General features: G+C 38.2%; 1 protein-coding gene across 4 annotated transcripts in view; it reads left to right on the top strand.

Annotated features, from left to right (window-relative positions):
- Positions 1–14,495, top strand: part of ubr3 (ubiquitin protein ligase E3 component n-recognin 3) — a 79,359-nt gene that overhangs the window by 55,147 nt on the left and 9,717 nt on the right. For all 4 annotated transcript variants that reach the window (XM_088605360.1, XM_088605359.1, XM_088605358.1 and 1 more), the window contains 2 exons: positions 8,507–8,612; positions 10,438–10,538. In XM_088605360.1, the coding sequence (XP_088461486.1) occupies positions 8,507–8,612; positions 10,438–10,538 (207 nt within the window). The remainder of the gene's footprint in view (positions 1–8,506; positions 8,613–10,437; positions 10,539–14,495) is intronic.

The raw sequence follows: 14,495 nt of genomic DNA, 5'->3' as shown, positions 1-14,495 counted from the left end.
CTTAGGAATAAAGTAATTTGTATTACGAGACAAATTTTAGACAATTGCCATGTATGTGATAATTAGAAGATCTCAAAATAGGAATTGTTAATTGTGCAATATGCCAATTGAAAACAGAATGTACAGACACTCTTTCAGGCAAGCAAGCGTCACAAATCTATTGCTATAGATAATCACAGGAGAACGGAGGAAAATCGCAATCTGCAAGTGACAGCAGCTTTGATGGAAACTACAGTTAGATCAATATCTGTAGTTGGAAGAAATCTCTGTTTCTGCTGTCATGGAAAAGCTCTTAAACTGCATTAAGGAGAAAACAGGAAGCAAGCTCAGTACTACAAGAAGTGCATAGATACTAAGAACTGTTGTTAGTCTTATTTTTTGTTTCACTGTAGTTTCCAATTTATAGATAATGGGGTCATTTGAGTCAGGAGGTTTTGAGCTCTGGCTATTTCAGAGCAGGGTTTTTATCAAGCTCTGAGGTTTTGAATGAACAGAAAAGCTCCCAACACTATCTGGTGTGATTAATCTCCAAAAACACGTGAACTGGGGTGTTATTTAATGTAATTAAATATCAACTTCTAATATTTGAACTTCAACATGCTGACCTGAGTCTGAGCTCTAAGCCAGCATGCCCTGCCTTTTGTATCCATATGCCAGTGTTGAGACTTTGCCATTCTTTGAGGGGCGTGTGAACCCCCATTTTGAAAAGAAGTCTCAGAACACTTTAACTGCAGTCTTGGGCTGATTCATAGCGAGAATCATCTCAATGAAAATAATGACCATGATTATTTTTAAGCACGTCAGTTTACATTCAGATACATTTTCAGTGTTTATGTAAAACAAAACAATAGGCTTTCATTCAAAATTGAATCTTTTTTTAATCCACATGACCATCAGAGGGCAGTGTTGCCCTATTTTTGTTCACTGAGTCTTGGTATAATTGTTGCAATTAATAAAATGCACCTTTTTTAGCACAAAAGGCCTGTTGGATCACATGTCATAGCATGGCACCCACTTTTCTGCTTTTACATACTGGCCTCCCTAAAGTTCTTTCATTCTGTCATTTAAGCAGATTCTCAGTTCTTCGTCTGATCTGCTTGTGTAGTGGGACTACAGGTACATAATGACTGCTGTGCATCAACAAAGCAGTGGGTGAAGTGGATCTCTTCCTATATGTAAAATGAGAACCTTTAGGATGAATAACTGACATGTTCCCAGTTCCACATTTTCAGTAGGTCCTGAATTTATGGAGAGAATAAGTGAAATGCAGTTTGACTGGTTGTCGTAGCATGCAACCAGTCGGCTTCACTGACCTGTGGGGAGAGGACTCAGTTGCTCTGTGACGTTTCATAAGTCTTCAGTAGGTTACATAATAATGAAAAGTCTGCTTTGTTGTGATTGGCTCATGTTTTTTTTTACATGCAAGTAAAGTTTTGTTTTTTTAATGACATCCACAGAGAAGTTAAAATGTTACATATTGCCTAATAAGCGGTTTCATGCCTTTTTGGTTAGATACACCTATAGTACAGAAATAGCAAATATCATTCCTATATTACAAATTGAGTGTGGGTGGTATTGCCGGTCAGGTCATGATTTCTTGTGGGAGCAGGCGCGCACATTTAGTCTGAGTAGTAGCAGGTAGCAGGAGGGATTGCAAAAGAGAAAATAGTCCCACGCAGGGCTCTAGGCTGAGATTTGATTAGAGAACTATCAAATTTCCTGTTGCGTAATTGCATAGAGCCACGAAAGTACCTGTGAAGTGTGAAGGCAATAGCTGAGATGGTTCTTGTAAATTCTGTCTTAAAAAACAATGTGCCCTTTTGGATCATGAGAAGAAAAGAGAGTCTTCACAAGAACAAAACACTTGCAGCAATTCTGTCTTGGGAGCCCAATTAAAATGTATGGTATGCAAAATGTGAATTGGAACCCAGGTCAGATTTTCTGATGAGTAGTCTGTTGTAACCCATGATTCCTGGAGGCCTGGTTTCTCACCTCGATGGCCCTGGGCAGAGGTCTCTGCTTTTGTTGATGAGGTGAATGATTTTCTGCTGGTAGATGAGGAAAGCTGAATGGCGTTCAGTCAATTGTGGAGCCTTACGCTGCCTGATAGAGGTCTAAGACCATACTGTAATGTTTGCTTTTGGCATAAGAATAGTGTTTCTCATGTGATTCAACATAGGGTCAATTAAACTATTTTGCCAAGTTTTTCTTCTATTTTTAAACAATACATTTAAGAGTATTAAAGATTTGAAAGACATCCTACAGTCAGTAGGTTTGGTGTTGCACTGAGCAGCATATACAAGTTTGCTTTTTGCTGTTTTATATGCTGTTGGGCAGACTGGTTCAGGATTATGCCACTACTCCTGCTTTGCTGTCTGCATCGTAAGTGAACCTTTTCTGAGCTGTCCGTTCTCCAAATGCCACAAACTTGCTGTCGTTCTTGTGGTTCTCTTTTAATTTGCAGGAAGTAAAGATGGGCATTGAGAGACTAGCAGTGGAAGTATCCAAACACCATGAATTGTTTAATTCTCATGTCTCTATATAAAAATGTGGCAATGGGGAAGAATTTGTAAGATATAAACATCGATGGTTGATAAAGTGCAAAGCATCTTAATAATATGACTTCTGTTTGTAGCATCCAGGATCATCACAATACTGTAATTTGAATCCATGCTACACACATACATTCTAGAACAGCTCATTTTTTAGATCTAGTGTTAGAAAGACATTTTGCCTTTGACAAAACACCTCTCTGTATTTACAGCCCACCCCACAGTACTGCACAGCATAAACCATTTCTGATCCTGCACTGCATTTACATCTCCAGGCCTTTACAGTGTAGGACATAGAAAGTTGCAACTTCCTTAATGCTTACAGATAAAGGATCTCAGATGCTTTATTTTCTCAGGGGAACTTAAAACTTTCAGTGAGGTTAGTGCAGTATCTGTACATGCTTGGTATGGTCAAGACAGACACATTTTGTTTCTTCTTGATTTATGGTCTCTATTTAGGTTTGTAACAGTTGAGGTTTAGCTTGTCTAGTGCCAGGAGTGAAAGACCAAGTTGCAACAGACATTCTAGTTTGTCAACTGTTGCCAAGTAAAATTGGACTCTCTTCTTCCTAACATTTAAGATTAAGGAGATAGGAAAAACATTTATTTGGTTTACATGCAGTTGAAATGTTGGGTTATTTTTTGTTGCATTGACCTACTTCATACAGTATCTTTCAGAATAAACTGAATGGCAATGATAGGCAGTAAGAACACAAGAACAGTGGTAAAAGAAAGGAGGCCATTTGGTAGTTAGTAGCTAATTGATCTGTGGACCTCATCCAGATGTTTCTTAAAAGAAGCCAGGGTATTGGTTGTATAACGTGTTGTATATTCCCACAACCCCTTAAGTTAATAAGTGTCTCCTGTTCTCAGTTTAAAATGCACTACCACATGTACGGTCTTCAGGTTGCAGTAGGGAGACTTGACAGATTTTCTAAAATATTTGTGTAAACTATTTTTCTGATGTTAGAGAAAAGGATGAACTTCCATACAGTTCAGTCTGTAAGTATTTGAAATTAAACAATGAACATGAGGTTAAAGTGCAGAATGTCAGCTTTAATTTTAGGGTTTGTCTGTGTTGGCTGAACCATATAGGAATCACAGCCCTTTTTATACATGGTCCTCCCATTTTAGGGGACCAAAAGTAATTGGACAATTGGCTGCTCAGTTGTTTCTTGGCCAGCTGTGTGTTGTTGCATCATTAGTTCATGCACAAGTGAGCTAACAAAAGATCTAGATTTGATTCTAGATGTGGCATTTGCATCTGGAGTCTGTTGCTGTTGTCTTAACATGAGGACCAAAGAAGTGGCAATGCCAATAAAGCGGGCCATCATGAGGCTGAAAAATCAGAATGAATCACTGAGACCTAGCCAAAACATGAGGTGTGTGAAAATCAACTATTTGGTACGTTAAGAAGCAAGAACGCACTGGTGAGCTTACCAATAGCAACCGACCTGATAGACCACAGAAGACCACAGTAGTGGGTGACGGAAGAATACCTTCAGTCGTGAAGAAAAACCCCTTTTCGACTGTTGAAGATCAGGAACACTCTCCAGGATGTAGGCATATACGTGTCAAAGACTACCATAAAGAGAAGAATACACCAGCATAATCTCAGAGGGTTCACCACAAGATGCAAACCACTGGTAAGAAAAGCCACAGAAAGGCCAGATCACAGTTTGCTAAAAAGTACATAAAATAGCCTCTAGAGTTCTGGGACAAAGTCTTATGGACAGACGAGAAGAAGATTAACCTGTACAACAGATTAACAGAGTGATGGAAAGAGAAACGTATGGGGAAAAAATGGAACTGCTCATGATCCAAAGCATACCACCTCATTTGTGAAACATGGTGAAGGAAGAGTGTCATGGCTTGGGCATATATGGCTGCCAGTGGAACTGGCTCACTTGTCTTTATTGATGATGTGACTGCAGACGGCAACAGCAGGATGAATTCTGAAGTGTACAGAAGCATCTTATCTGCTCAGATCCAACCAAATGCTTTGAAACATATTGGACGGCACTTCACCTTGCAGCAGGGCAATGACCCCAAACATACTGCCAAAGCAACTATGGAATTTTTCAGGGCCAAAAAGTGGAATGTTTTTGACTGGCCAAGTCAATCACCCAACCTGAAACCCATTGAGCATGCGTTTCACTTACTGAAGACAAGACTGAAGGCAAAAAGCCCCCGAAACAAGCAGAAGCTGAAAATGACAAGACTGTCATTCCATAGTTGCTTTGGCAGTATGTTTGGGGTCATTGCCCTGCTGCAAGGTGAAGTGCCGTCCAATACGTTTCAAAGCATTTGGTTGGATCTGAGCAGATAAGATGCTTCTGTACACTTCAGAATTGGCCAGCAGCCATATCACCCTGCAACTCACAACTGGCAACCCACTGAAGCTAAGCAGGTGTGAGCCTGGTCAGTACCTGGATGGGAGACCTCCTGGGAAAAACTAAGGTTGCTGCTGGAAGAGGTGTTAGTGGGGCCAGCAGGGGGCGCTCACCCTGTGGTCCACGTGGGTCCTAATGCCCCAGTATAGTGATGGGGACACTATACTGTAAACAGGTGCCGTCCTTCGGATGAGACGTAAAACCGAGGTCCTGACTCTCTGTGGTCATTAAAAATCCCAGGGCGTTTCTCGAAAAGAGTAGGGGTGTAACCCCGGCGTCCTGGCCAAATTTCCCATTGGCCTTAACCAATCATGGCCTCCTAATAATCCCCATCTATGAATTGGCTTCATTACTCTCTCTGCTCTCCTCCCCACTAATAGCTGATGTGTGGTGAGCGTTCTGGCGCACTATGGCTGCCGTCGCATCATCCAGGTGGATGCTGCACATTGGTGGTGGTGGAGGGGAGACCCCATTACCTGTAAAGCGCTTTGAGTGGAGTGTCCAGAAAAGCGCTATATAAGTGTAAGCAATTATTATTATTATTATTATTATTAATGGCTGAATTATAGGCGTGGCAGAGCATCACCAGGAAAGATGCCCAACGTCTGGTGATGTCTATGGGTTGCAGACTTCAGGCAGTCATCATTGGCAAAGGATTGGGAAATATACTACATTTTATGTAAGATGATGTTAATGTGTTCAATTACTTTTGGTCCCATGAAATGGACATTCTGCACTTTAATCTCACAGTCATTATTTTATTTCAAATCCAATGTGCTGGAGTATAGAGCCAAAACAGCAAAAATTGTCACTGTTCAAATATTTATGGACTACACCGTATGTTTAGATGTCCAGACCTGTGCATGAAACTGCATATCTAGATATTTTCTAGTATTTCAACTCCTCCGTTTTAATTGTTCACAGTTAAGAAGGTTTATCTTTAAGGATCATTGTTATTATTTTACCATCAGAAATTCACATTTTTATTTTATGTTGCGAGAGGAGTACCAGCAGAAATGGTGTGACACCAGAAAATTAGGTGGGATGTAGCACTGTACTGCAGTCTTGTGATGAAGAGAAATTCTTTTTCGGCTCCAGGAACTTTAAGGACTAAGTTTTTTTTAAAGTTGTGGAAAACATTTGAGGTTTAAAATCCAATTTCACATTTTTAGCTCTTGTAATGAGTACTGTTGTACAAAAAGAAATTAAAATTGAGGCCATTCTGCAAAAGTAGGTTAATGAGTTTCTGTGATAACAGGACTGGAGGAAAAAATAGTTTCTGCAAGAGTTGACATTTTCTTCTAAAATGGCTTTTTAAAAAAAAACTGGTATTAAATTGCCTTTGGAGATATCAAACAGAACCCAAAAGCTAGCTTCACCTTTGTTTTTAGCATCGCTTACAGGGTATTGTCTTACTTTAAAACAAATTATCCATAATTATACTCTCTTATGAATGGTAATCTATATTCATTTACAGTATATTATATGGTTTACTTAAATCTTTACGTCATTCAGGTTTAGTTTGCACTGTTTTCTGACTGTTACTGACTTCAAATATTCCGTTTTTTAAAATTGACCTCTAAGGTAAGGGTGTAACAGAGCATCTTGTCATTCCAATGTATTAAACCTAGTGCAGTGTTCACAAAATATTTGCCACCGAGTTCCCAGCTCTACCAGTTCCAAGGTTCTGCAAAAATTACATATTTCTGTGGGTTTTTATGTTCATCTGTACTAAGTTCAAAATTAATTTTGATTTCAATAGTTGCGAACAATGCAGTGACAAGGATGTCAGAACAGTATGTTTCCTGATTCCTCCTAATTTGAGGGACAACAGCCTATTGATATGGATGAGGCAATTATGTCCCTGCATACAGACTGAGGAGCTGATGCTTTGATAGTGGCGTTAAGAGTGGTGGAGTGAGTGTAATGAATTCTGGAATAGAACGATATACAGTCATACAATATGTATACAGGAATTGGTGTTTCATTCTCACAGAGTTTTGTTATGAACCATTTGTAAACCCAAGTGTGTGGTTGTCATTTTAGAGATATATTATAAAATAGCAGATTTTGAGTCACAATATCTCGACAACATCTCACAAAATGAGTATTTTTCAGGAGAGCTTTATCAAACTAGATCTCAAGGTTTTTATTTTGATATCCAATTATTTTGAAGATGAGCCAGTTTAGATTTAACAGTGGTTAAAAGCACTTTTGTCTGGTTTTTCATTTTTCACACTGAATTTGATTATTCCTTACTTACATTTTCTAGTGTTATCAAAGTTGAAATCTGATTCCGAATAGTAAATCATATCTGGATCAGAAAAAAACAATGTTTGCATTTTTCTGTCTGAATAAGGATATAAGTTTTTCTCCTTCTGGAAATTACAGAATAAAAAGAAACCATTGGCTCTAGTTTAACGGAGGCTTACATTGACATTTCCTTCCAGGATGTTTGGCCCTCAGTGTGCAAACGCCTTTTATTGCTTGTCCACTCCTGAAAGTGTGTTTTACTGTCCCCTCTTTCAACAGCTGACTCTGAGGCTGAGACTCTGGTTTTGTCTGGTTTTGCCTATACCGACTATCATTTCATTTGTTTGCAGTAAGGATTTGTTTGGTTACTGAAGGGAATCCTTGGTATTTTCTAAGACTAGAAAACATTCCTGCTGTTTAAATGTTAAAATTTGTCCTATTTAGCACATATACTCAGAGGATAGATTTAGACAAATAGAACCATTTTTGCTTAAGGCGTTTGTACTTTTCATGTGCTTCCTACATTGTTAATGCAGTGACATTTAATTATTAAAAATCTATTTGAATGTTTTCCTCTTGAAGTCTGTAAAAAAAAAGATTAACCTTACAAACATTGCACAAACACACAGTCACCTATTTTCTGTTGATGCTGAAATTCATATTTATGTTCAGTTATACCATTTTCAAATCACTCTGTGTTTTATGTAGATCAGTGTTTACCATTAGTATGATTTTTTATCACCTGAGTTTTCTGTGTGGAAAGATTGCTTTTCTTATTCACCCAGCAATTTTTTGAAGGATGTCTGGGTTCCACTATCCTGAAGCCAAGGTTCCTTGGATCAGTTAGCCACTAACTAACATTAGTTTGGTAGGGTTATGTGGGTCAAAAGAACATTTGTAAGTCTTACATTCTTAATCGCTGTTCACGTGCAAGAGAATGTGAAAGGAAAACTGAGTGGAATGATCTTTTATTACACTATGTGCAGCACTGTGTTTTAGGGTGCGGTTGTGAGTTTGTTACCTCTGTCATGGTGCTTTGCCTTTTCTGTTTAACACAATCTCAATGGTTAGACTGTTGGGTAAACGGTGTACAAAATAACCAAGAACAAAGTAAAGTGATGCACTTGTCATTGGATTATACTTATAGCTACTCTGCCCGCTTGAGGTTGGTGGTGTTCAGGGTCATTGCCTTTGGTCTCGCCTGCTGTAGCACTTTTGTGCCACCCGTGGAAAACCCTTTCTACTATAAAGCATGCTGTCGTGATTCCTTTATAAATTACGAATAACTGTTTTTTATTAATGTTCCAGATCAACTGTTTCACGTTCTTGCGACGCACATGCGCCTTTACAGCATTGACTCTGCGTATAACCCTTGGACCAGGCTGACGCAGTTGATGCAGAATAGGGATTTGACGTAAGTACTGCTTATTAATTTTCGGCATTTTCTTCAGTAATACTGGCACCAGACTGCTTATCATCCAAAGACACATTTAACCTGCTTACCATAGACACCAGCTGTTGCTTCTCAACGGCATCCCCCACTGTTGCATTTCTATCCAGCATTTCAAATATCATTATCACAGAAAGAAATATACAGCTGCATATGTACAGTGGTCATTTTTGCCTCGAGCTACAATCAATGCCTTCAGAGGTGCAGAAAATTAACAAAAGGAATGTTTGTTCTACCCAGTAGGCACTGTGGAAAGAAATATATGGACAAAATCAATTTTAATAACTTCTTGTGTTCAAGAAAAAGTCTTTAAAAACTTCAGTAATCAAACGAAAACTCTTTGAAATATAACAGGTTTTATTCTCCAAATTAAAATCAATTCCATACCTTTCACGAGACATGAATCCCATGAGATGGAAAGCAGATTGTTCATTTTATCTTTTCTCATTAGCCATATTATGAAAAGAAACAGGATGCCTTTATGCATGGTGTTTAATTTTTTATGCTTGATTTGCAAAGTTGAGTTTACTAAGCTGAAAGCCAATGCTAATTCTCAGTGGAACAATTTAGAACTTAAAAAACTTAAGTAGTCATAGAGGGTACTGTCTCTGATGCCTCGAGGCTCTGATATTGTACTTTTTAAATAACACATGAAGAGAAGCCATGTGAAACATTGCTGCACATTGATTCCTAAAGATGCTGCCCTGTATTATTTACTTTTTTGCAGAATGGAATTTCAGCGTTCCGGTATATGTCATATTAATGTGTAATTTTATTTGAGATCACTGTATAATAACGTACATACTGTAGTATCCTTATATTTCTTTGAATATTTGCCATTTTACAGGATGCATGTCCTGATTTAGTTGAGGTCTTTAATTTATTAGGCATTTATGACTGGTTTGATTTGGGACTGAATGCCCTAGGCTATACTGAAGCTGTGGGGAGACTTTACCTTCAGCTTGACTAAAACATATTTAGCTAAGCTGCAAAGGTGCTCTGTCCTTCAGAATGCCATACATATATTAAAACGTCAACGTCTTTACTGACTGCAGCAAAGTTCTTTAGAGTAGACAGAGGTTTTAAAATCCCTTACTCCAGAACTTAAAATACATTAGGCATTTTATTTCCCTTTGAGTTGGAAACTGTGAGCATTGCTTCTCACAATAATATTTGCCCAGGTGATCTAGCCTGGATTTCTTAATCGCCTTCTATTCTGTTTTTTTTTAAATGCAGTGAATTAAGGGTTAATCAAATATGATCATGTCATCTTTCAGCTCAGTGCGGCTTTGTTTTTATTATATGATTGTTATTAATGAAGTAGCTTTTTTAAATTAACATGTATGATGCTGTTTTTAAACCACTAGATCCCAGGAGGACTTGTCCTCATGGTGGAAAAACGATTAAAAGACCTTGTATAGAGTCTTCAGGGAAGATGTATAAAAGTTCAATTTAAAAAAAGCTCTGAAACTTTAGTGATGAGTTGTATTTTGGAATTAGGTCACCATGTAATAGTAAATATGTTCAGTATTCTTTTAGCTGCATAAATTTGGGAGTCTTAGAAAGCAATTACAGGTGTGCCATTATTGTTTAAGTCTTAAGACAATCGGTAATGCACATATTCAAGAGAGCGCGCTGCTGTGGGCTTTTTCACTGTGGATTTAAAATATGAGACAATTGTTTTCTACATTGTAAACCATTAACAAAAACGTTTTTTGTGAGATGATGCTTTGAATATTAAGATCTTCACTGAACATTCTATTTGTGTAACACTGTGTTTGTTCTACAGTACCTGTGAGGATGAAAGACCAGAAGTCCCAATGCTTTTCAGAGACATCCCTTCCTTGTTGATTATCTTTGTGTTAACAATGCCACAGCCCTTGCGTAAAGGTATGGTCACAGAATATTTGACGATTATTTTCCTTACTGTGCATGTTTTCTTGGTAAGGTTTCTGTTTTGCAAATGAAAATACAGAGAAGACCATAGGATAGAGCCAAATGATGAGGCTTTATCAGTGTAAATCAGTGCTGAATAGTAATTCTGTTGTGCAGGTCTGACATTCTTATCAGTGCCTCTTGTCTCCTTGCCTTGTTATCGTTTAGTTAGGAGCAAAATGACACAATGACTTGAAAGCCCATCAGGTCCTTTTATGGAAGAAATCATGTCCTTTAAATGACCTTCATCTCGTAACTGTGCAGGGGGCGTTTTGATCTTTCAAGCTCAGTTGAATGCACAAGGGGAAGGCTAGTAATTTATGTTGGATTTTAGAAGTTCAAATTGCAGCAATCATGTGTGATAGGGGGTCACCTACAAAGATGATAATTACTGTAATGCTCGCTAGATGCGTGAACAGAGAAACAAGATTGTTGCAAGAAGAGTGGGATGGAAAAGGCTCACAAAGGCCCTGAGGATTTTGGATTTTCAGCCTTCAGAATTAGGTGCAATTTACAAGATCTGCCTTAAAAGGAAAATTCAGTTAAAAAAAAAGGAATAAAAAGCAGGAAATGGTTCTGGCTTTTTTAAGACCCTGTTTTCAGGACCTACTCTTCATTCCCTTTCATTTTCACCCCTTACTCCTATTCTTCACTGACAACACTGATTCAGTCCGATCCTTTTTTATGATGTTTAACACTTGTGCTCCCCTAGTGGTACTGTGTGTGCTGGAGAAAAGGACCTATTTAAATCTCCCTGCTTTTCTGACAAAGAATTTCTACTTTATTCTCCTAAGGAGGAGTCACATGATGTATTTTCTGTTTGTTTTCCATTTATGTGACCAGTTGTCCAAATTAATCAGACAAGGGATCCTATTGCAGCCAATGTGTAATCAGAATTAATTAGCACAGTACAAGCACTTAGCTAATAACTCAGCTGAAACCACATAATAAAATGAAATATTGGTGAATCAAAATAATCTCTGCTAATATACAGAGGTGGAGGTCACAGTGAATTAATTTCCTGGATTTTGGTTTTTTTTTTTAGAGCTTCGGGTTTGGTAAACATGTTTTCCTGGGTTTGAAATGCCACACCCGAGAGAAACGTAGAGGTGCCTCTGTAATGACGTTTTTCCCAGAACTGCGTAGGTGCCACATGATATAAGCAGTTCTCCCCACGTAACTGCTCTTCCAGGGCTGCAGGATTAGTTTTTTTTTAATCCAGCGTGAAAGCTTATGATACCAATCGCAAAGGATGCATGGCATTTCAGAATTCGTCATGTGGTGTTTAAAAATGAATAATTAAGCTTGTGTTAGCCTATTTTCCATTTGACCTTATTTTGTCTGTGAAATTTAAAATTCAATTTAAAATCTTTGTTTTATATGGGCATCTTGCTCTTAACGGCATTCAGAAATCAGCTGTACTGCTTTAACAATGTTTCTCACTATTGACAGGGTTTAACACCTCCTCTCATTGCCCTTCAGAAGCAGCTTTGAGCACAACATTCAATGTCTTATTAGCCTTTAGATGGACTTTGTATCTTTTTCAATTCCACATTGATTAAGCCAAAATAAATGCCATTTTATATTGTTCATCCTGAGATGGAAAATTGATCTTTAAACCATCAGAAAGAAGGATCACTCCAAATTAAGCCTTTTATCACAGAAGGGACTATCTGATGGAGGTCAGGGCATCCCTTGGCTTTAGTTACACTGAAGGTTGAGGGAGGTTGCCAACTGACTCTGAATTATGCCTTACTTTCAAGGTGGAGCTGTTTTAATTTGGTAATATTATTGGTAACAGGACTGAAAACAGCCAGTGTAGGCCTGGGAGGTTTAGAATGTTAATCATCTACTTTATTAAACTTGCAATCGTATCAATGACATTTAAGCTGTATAAATGTTTAAAGGTCAAGAGTTTTTTTTCCAAATCGTTTTCTTTTGTGTGCAAGTAAGGTCAGCCATCCTCTTTTCTTGTCAGTACTTGCACATCTTAATAATAATAATAATTAATTAATTGCTTACACTTATATACAGTAGCGGTTTTCTGGGCACTCCACTCAAAGCACTTTACAGGTAATGGGGACTCCCCTCCACCACCACCAATGTGCAGCCCCACCTGGATGATCAGACGGCAGCCATAGTGCGCCAGAACGCTCACCACACATCAGCTCTCAGTGGGGAGGAGAGCAGAGTAATGAAGCCAATTTCTAGATGGGGATTATTACGAGGCCATTATTGGTAAGGGCCAATGGGAAATTTGGCCAGGATGCCGGAGTTACACCCCTACTCTTTTCGAGAAACGCCCTGGGATTTTTAATGACCTCGGAGAGTCAGGATGTCAGTTTTATGTCTCATCCGAAGGACGAGACGAAGATTTTCATTTTAAAAATGATGAAAGGTTGAAAATGAAGAATTAGCCTGCTATTTTGATAGACTGCATTATGTGCTGTTTTTTGGTTAAATTTGGAGCACCCAAGTGGTCATATTGCTTGCCCTGGATGTATTAATGCTTTCTTTCATAAATATAACTGTACTATCTTGCTTAAATGATCTGTGTGAGCATCTTAGTCAGAACTCTTTTTATGCTTTTGTCATAAAAAACTTTTTCCTATTACAAAGTAAAATTATGCCAAGCAAAAGTCTTAACCCACTTTTAAATGATGCCTTATTTTGTTGAGTTACACAGTTTTTTAAGTTTTTTTTATTGAGAACTTGAATTCTCAACCTGAACACTTTTATGGGTAAAAGAACTTAAATGTCAGCAAAAACTGCTAGGAGCAATCACAGTTTGGAGAGATTTATCCAAAAAGACTCTTAGCTGTAATTGCTGCCAAAAGTGCTTCCACCAAATTTTGACTCAGGGGGGTAAATACTTCTGCAATCAACATTTTTGTTTTTGGTCTTGCTTTTGCTTTTTGCTGACATTTAACTTCATTCACCTATGAAGAGTTCAGTTTGAGAATTCAAGTTTTGATGTAAATATTCACTTTAAAAGAAAATGGGACTAAGTAATGGTAATAAGTAATAGTCATTTTAAGAAGCCAGGTATTAAATACACAACATATTGAGTTTTACAGGTGCTGAGAAAAAGGTGTCAAACCTAAGATGAGTGTCCCCAATTGCATTAGCATATTAATATTCTGTTATTAAGCCTTAAAGCCATGGTATGCCGTTTTAACGTCTTATTTCTAAACTTAGGCCTTTTTCCTATAAGCAAATTAGGGTAATGTTTCTTTGGTGCGCATTTTCTTCTCCTTCACTCCTTCTCCCCTCCCCACCAAAATCAATGCTGTTCAAGGCATTCAGCTTCCATTCTGTTGCACAGCTCTGCCTCCCGGTAGCACAGCCTTTCTCGCATAGTGCAGCATCAATCATCTCTCGCCACACCTGCCCTCACATTATCCTGTGTCTGGTTTTTGCCGTCATGTAAGCTTGAGCGAACAGCTCAGTTTTATTATGCTGATATCCCTAAGGGAGCGAAGACGCTGGAAGCGCACTTCCTGCATTTTTTTTCCCCCTCCAACACCTATTCTTCTGTGTTTTCAAGTGCCCCATATTGATTTCACAATTGGGGTTAACACAAGCCAAGAAAATAATGTAAACAGGAACTGGCTTTGTTTCCTGCAAGTGTTACTTTACTGTCTGGGCAGATGCAATACAGTTTTTAATAAAAAATCTTTTTTGCTCATTTTCTTCCATAAACTTGTTATAAAAATGGAAATATTCATGTTGCAGCTTCCAAGAAAGATCAAACTGCAGAAAAAAGATTTGCACCATCTACCAATCGATCATAAATGCCAATGTCCAGAGATAAAGCGAATGTGAGCAATATTGAGGAAAAGTCATATTCGGAATGCCAATATGTAAACTTGAGTACTAGTAGAACTATGCTGACAGTACATGCCTAGTTTT

Source organism: Lepisosteus platostomus, chromosome 14 (genome assembly GCF_059453375.1).
Source record: "Lepisosteus platostomus isolate fLepPlt1 chromosome 14, fLepPlt1.hap1, whole genome shotgun sequence".
NCBI lineage: Eukaryota > Metazoa > Chordata > Actinopteri > Semionotiformes > Lepisosteidae > Lepisosteus > Lepisosteus platostomus.
This window is presented reverse-complemented; position numbering and strand designations above follow the sequence as displayed.